The sequence below is a fragment of the Sphaeroforma arctica genome (assembly GCF_001186125.1).
Source record: "Sphaeroforma arctica JP610 unplaced genomic scaffold supercont1.1350, whole genome shotgun sequence".
NCBI lineage: Eukaryota > Ichthyosporea > Ichthyophonida > Sphaeroforma > Sphaeroforma arctica.
Window position 1 is genome coordinate 10,900 of NW_014039208.1, and position 5,851 is coordinate 16,750.

At 44.1% G+C, this 5,851-nt stretch overlaps 3 protein-coding genes across 3 annotated transcripts; 2 read left to right on the forward strand and 1 right to left on the reverse strand.

Annotated features, from left to right (window-relative positions):
• Positions 1-146: 146 nt before the first annotated feature.
• SARC_10686 (hypothetical protein) lies at positions 147-1,307 on the reverse strand (the record flags this gene model as incomplete). Its single annotated transcript, XM_014295264.1, has 2 exons — positions 916-1,307; positions 147-391 (listed from the first exon to the last, which is right to left on the reverse strand). Exons 1-2 carry the CDS (start codon positions 1,220-1,222, stop codon positions 147-149), a joined length of 552 nt encoding a protein of 183 aa, XP_014150739.1. The 5' UTR covers positions 1,223-1,307.
• An 812-nt stretch (positions 1,308-2,119) lies between these two features.
• SARC_10687 (hypothetical protein) lies at positions 2,120-3,733 on the forward strand. The gene has a single exon (XM_014295265.1). It carries the CDS (start codon positions 2,248-2,250, stop codon positions 3,328-3,330), a length of 1,083 nt encoding a protein of 360 aa, XP_014150740.1. The 5' UTR covers positions 2,120-2,247; the 3' UTR covers positions 3,331-3,733.
• Positions 3,734-4,183: 450 nt separating this feature from the next.
• SARC_10688 (hypothetical protein) lies at positions 4,184-5,733 on the forward strand. The gene has a single exon (XM_014295266.1). It carries the CDS (start codon positions 4,279-4,281, stop codon positions 5,644-5,646), a length of 1,368 nt encoding a protein of 455 aa, XP_014150741.1. The 5' UTR covers positions 4,184-4,278; the 3' UTR covers positions 5,647-5,733.
• Positions 5,734-5,851: the final 118 nt, after the last annotated feature.

A 5,851-nucleotide genomic window follows, 5' to 3' on the forward strand; every position in this document is an offset into this window, starting at 1 on the left:
TATATATATTATATATATACTATATAATAATATAATATAATATATATTATATATATATATATATATATATATATACTACACCGTACCTATTTGTTATGAATTCCCGACCCAAAGTCATCAAACAATCATACGTCAACCTTTAAATTCTAATAAATAGTCAATAACATACCGATTAGAGCGGTGTAGTTGACCATCGAGGATGTTCCGCTACACGCTGTCCGGATAGCCTGACAGCGAGCTGTTCTGTTAGAAGCTACGTACGGCATATCATGTGCAGCTCGACATGACAGCAATGGTTCGGGTGCGGGTGCGGGTGACGGGTCAGTCGAGGTCGTTGCCAGAGATGCAGAAACCACAGCAGATGCACTTGATTGGCTGATATCATGGTTGCCTGCAGGAAGGGCCAGTGTGATAGCGATGCATCAGTAGACGGCATAATGAGACGAGCATATGAGGCTCGTGCATACAATAAGTGATACATGGCAAACTCGGGGTATCTATTTATAGAGCAGTAACTCAATAAGCAATGCATGAATACAGAATAACAGCATGCTACACAAATCATCACATATATTGAATCGACTTCAAACGGATTACTTATTTGTGCAGAGATTGCGATCCATCACTAGACGTGTGTGCAATAGTGTGAAATCGAACCAACAAAAAAACAGGCCCACATACAACAATACGCAGACCAGATTCGACTACACTTGTTGTCGAATAAGAATACGGATAGGCTCAGCACTACTCAAAAACATGGCTATACTTTCTCTTCGCATAGATACTCTGACTCTGCCTCTGACCAGCCTGATGTCTTGCTCGCCACAACGACATAGATAAGTACAACCCCTGCACCGTGCTGTGAAAATTAAAATTTAACAATAACCCTATTTGAATAGACAATCAGCATCATACCTCCACTCCTTCCTTGAGCAGTAGAGCTCCAAATATGGCTCTCGCTGAAAGAACCACCTATTCGCACCTTTTTATTCCTCAGCGCGTGTTTGTACTGCTCGGCAATAGTGTCTCGGCCGTAGTTGTATCCCTGCAGATTGTGAAACTCATCTGGACCAGCTTCAGAAGCGGCATTAGAGAAAGTACGCACAGACGCAGACACGGTATTCAACAATGAGCACAGTACCAGGCAAAGGTATAGCACTTTCGATACAGCAGGCAATCCTAACATATGCGAGCGTGAACGCTCCATTAACTTATCCCACATAGCTCCACACAGGCTCTGTTGATGAACGCTTATTCTATCAAATGCTCACGAATGTATTAGACAATACACCATTAAATGTACGACATTATCCAACGCATAAAGCAGAGTTGTTGTTATCTACATATGTAGGGCACATCTCGTTTGATATTTCCGTATGAATGTCGGTCCTAAAGCAGCGTGTACCCGTGTGTAGCAACAACCAACAAAGATGTACAGAAAAATGCGATGAGTCATCGCACAACCCACAGATATGCTAGGAGTCGTTTTTTATTGCACTTTTCGAGTACTCTTGGGTTTATAAAACTCCGATCCCTAAAACCCTAAACGACGTAGCCGCTTTTCAGCCAATCATATTCAGACGGTGCGATGACTCATCCATTTTTATCTCCAAGCCACACAATCCACACAAATTAATGACGTCACATGGATGATATATCTGGTAGCTACGCTCGCATTGGGTAATACGAACGGATACTATTCCTGACATTGACATCTGCTGGAAATTGGAATATGTATTTTGGTATTTTTACTATTTACGGTAAAATATTTCACTACATTTGTTATATTTCAATTTGAATTTAGACAAAGAAAGAAATATGTATTTACGTTAAAAATATCAATTAACGTTCAGCCTTAATCCAAAAACCCTAGATCTTAAAACATAATAATGTCCCTCAAATATAGAGCAAAATAGCAGCCTGCATGTTTCCAGGCCCGATAAACGTTAAACCGTGTATTGAAACCGAAAAAGTAAAAACTAAAATTAGACTTCAGGGCCAGGCCCACTGGGCAAACGCCAAACAAAGTTGTAAATACAAGCCAGTCACAAACACTAAAACAGGTTTGTTTATTATTTTAGTGTACATATAAATAATACTAGTATTTTTGTAATAATCACAACGCCGTTTGCGCTGGTGGGTCTATCGCCACTTCATCTCTTGAACCTGATACAAAGCATACATTTCTATCCGACTCGGCAGATTATCACCGTACACATAAATGGCTGCTAGTAATCTCAGATAATTATGCCGGGGGACATCATGATTGTGGGTCTGAACGGTGCTTTGCAACGTACCATTACCTTGAATAGCCTCGCACAAGGGGCCGTCAATCGCGGACAGAGTGTTAAACAAGGGATTGGTGGTAAAGGGCAGAATGTATACGTAGCAGCAAAGAAATGTCAGGAAACATCGCTCCCCGTAAAACTAGTGCAGTTTGTGGGATCAAGTTTTGAAGGTGAGTATCTCACCCAATTGCTGAGCAGTCTGGCCAGAGAAAACACGCGCAGAACATCAATGTCTGAGTCTGACCTACTGACAGTGCGAACACCAGGAAGACAGCGAACAGCAATCACATTAGTAGACAATGGAAAGGGAGGGGAAGCAACGGAAATAGTGGAGCCAGGCGAGATCGTACCAACGGATTGTGTGGACAGTCTCTTGCTTACATTGAACGAGCGTTACAAGTTTACGAAGGTTAGTGCCATCGCATTCATGGGTAGCATGCCTCCAGGGTGCCCTAAGAACACATACTGTGGTATACTCAGATTAGTTGCGGACGAAAACACAAAAGTACTGCTCGACACGGTAGTTTTAGACGACGTGTTTCAGACGTGTGTGGAGATGCAATGTGAGGTAGTACTGAAGGTAAACGGAAGAGAATTGTGCTCTTTAGCTGATATCAAAATCCAGACCACGTGCGAATCTGTGTTTGCGACACCAAAACAGGCTTTAGAAGATGCAGCGAACAATATCTTTGTCAAATACGCAGTAGTGCATACAATTGCTGTCACAGATGGTGCCTTTGCCGCTCACGTCTTTCGCAGGAAAACATCTGATGATTGTAGGTATATAGGGTTTGGCAGAACAGAATTGGCGCTTCCAAAACTACCCTCCGCAGATGTGAATCCTATAGGCGCAGGCGATGCGGTTGCTTCGGGCACGTTAATTGCCTGGGCAACCTCTAGGAATGAAAGGATCTCTGTGAGGGACACTATAAACGAAGCATTCAAGTGGGGGCTGTGTTGTGGGGCAGCATCGTGTTTGTCATCTAAGTGTAGTACATTTGAGAGGAGTTTGGCAGAAGAATTATATGAACAGATCAAATAAGCGGCTCTGATAGACAGTACAGTACAAGGTTGCTCAACAAACCTGAAACGCATATCACCGACTAAAACGCTATGTTGCCAAGATAATGAGTCACGCAGTTGTTGTAACTTAGCAAAAACGATTGCCCATAGCCTTCTAAAAAAAGGGATCTCTTCTAAATATTATTTTATTTGTGTGACCTATAACATTTCTGGGTATACGCCGTGGAAACCCAACTGCACAATGGAACTACAGTATGGTCTCCCAGTTTCACGGTTGCCGTAGTTGATTTAGCTTGGTCGTGCTAGAATTACTTGGGATATATATCGCTACTTCTTCATAGTGGACAGGTGGTAGCTACACACGCTAATAGTCTGTATTTATAAAAAATTTATATCAGTGTAAAAGCCTATTTGCACTTGAGCCTAAAAATACGACAATTCACGAATTGTATTGCATATATATGCTCCTCGGAAATATTCAGAAAAACTACTATCACGAAACCGGCACACTCGCACAATCGTCAGTCGTCAGTCTGCAACTCCGTATCATCACAGTCGGAGTGTCGGACACATTGGCTTGTTGGTATTTCAATATGTAGTTGTTTACCTTTGTGTTTTGTAAAAAAAATAGAAGGTATTGGTAAATATGAAAATATTTTTAACGTAAATAGGGCCAATTTCAATTGTTTTTTAAAAACAATATCTACCCTCGGCAGATGAACCTCTCTTCTTGAGTGTGATGGATTTTGGAATTTAGGTCAAGCCTCCAAAAAGTCCAAGCCCAAGCCCCAAGGTCCATTTCGACTTTTTAAATTTATAAAATTTATAAATATTTTGTTTTAAAAAAAACCAACAATATTGAATTTTGAGAGGTTCTAACAACGTATATCTGTAAATACATGCTTTAGGGGTTGACTGAAGAATAAGCTAGCGGGGGACATTGTTTACATCCCATCGCAGACCAAGCATGTTCTCATCTACGCAGGAGGATACACCGCACGTTCAGGCGTCGCGTGCGAGTCAGTGGCTGGCATGGGCAGTGACTAAGGCACGGCGTAGTGAAGCCATCGTGCCCACGACACACAACACAGAGAGTGCATCTAACCCCACGACAGAGGGCTCCAGGGAAGCGAATAATAAACAAACTACAGAATCTGAGGACAGCCAGAATGCAGACGTTGACAATAGTCTAGGCGACGGTTCCGCGTCCGCTGTAGATTGCGCACCGCTGAGTCGCTATGGGCAGTTCATGTCTTGGGTTGGATCGAAAAGGAATTTAGAGGCGTCACCGGATGCCAATACAAGTAATGTAGTACCTTCTACGAGCAGTGTTAGTAGATCATCTGAATATGCAAAAGAAGTATCGCAAGCCACCACCGATTTAAACACATCCGTAAGCGGTGACGCGCCTTCTAGCATAGCTCAGTTTGTGTCGTGGATTGGCAGCAAGAGGAAGCGCAGCGCAGCCGATGAATTGAATCCTAAAGCTCAGGGGGTGGTACTGAGGAAGATCAACGCAGACAACGAAACACTTAACCCAGAGGAAAATGGATATACAGGCAAGTGGGTCAGGCGGAGGGCAAGCAGTGAGCAGGTGGCCAGTATACAGGCACGTGCCAGTGCACACGATAGTAATAAGTCGGAGCCAGCTAACGGTAGTTCGAGTGCTGACGGTGGTGCGGTGGGGTCTGGTCTGCAGAGGTATATGACCAGCATGTTTGCAATGAAGACCGCTAGTCACACTGCAGGTGTAGATAGTACGTGTACACCTGATGATGGCTCTGAGTCCTCGCCAGGCGACGTTGTGAGCAGCTCTATAGTGGAGATGGACCGCTTACGTGTCGAGGTCGCTGCACATGCACAGAGTAGCCCGCCTACATCTGATGACTCACAGACAGAGCACGGCACACCCGTAGGCGACAACGGGGAGGAACGCGTACAGCAGTTTGTGCACACGACACTAGCGTCGCTGCCTAACGTTGACCAGCAAGCAACCATGCAGCAGCATGCCACTCAACTCACCTCTGATGAGGCTAAGTCCACGTGGGAGGGGTTGTTCCAGAGGGCTGGACGGCCGTTGGTAGCGGCTGTGCTTATTCTGTTTGAGATTGTAGTGACGTACAAGCGCACTCAGGCCGTCAACAAGGCGGAAGTGCTGCGGTTTGCTGTGGCTGTGGCTGCTCTCGTGTATGTTGCTGCACCCATTGACCTGGTGCCAGATGTCGTCCCGGTGGCGGGGCTGGCTGATGACTTTGTTGTGGTGTCTAATGCACTGTTTTTCATTGTCACTGTTATTCCGAGGTTAATGGGCGAACGAGCGGAGGTGCCAGCATGAAGATTGTGCATATATCAAGTGATGTACTCATGTGGTTATGTAGAGCTGTATGACCTGTGTCTAGTACACGATTAAACACAAGTTGCATTTTTTCATTCCAGTAGACTATAGAGTTAAGCAATACCTTGATATCACCATTTGCACTGCGTTCTCATCTGCTACCACGTGCATTCTGTTCTTATATACTATCACTTGCACTGTGTTC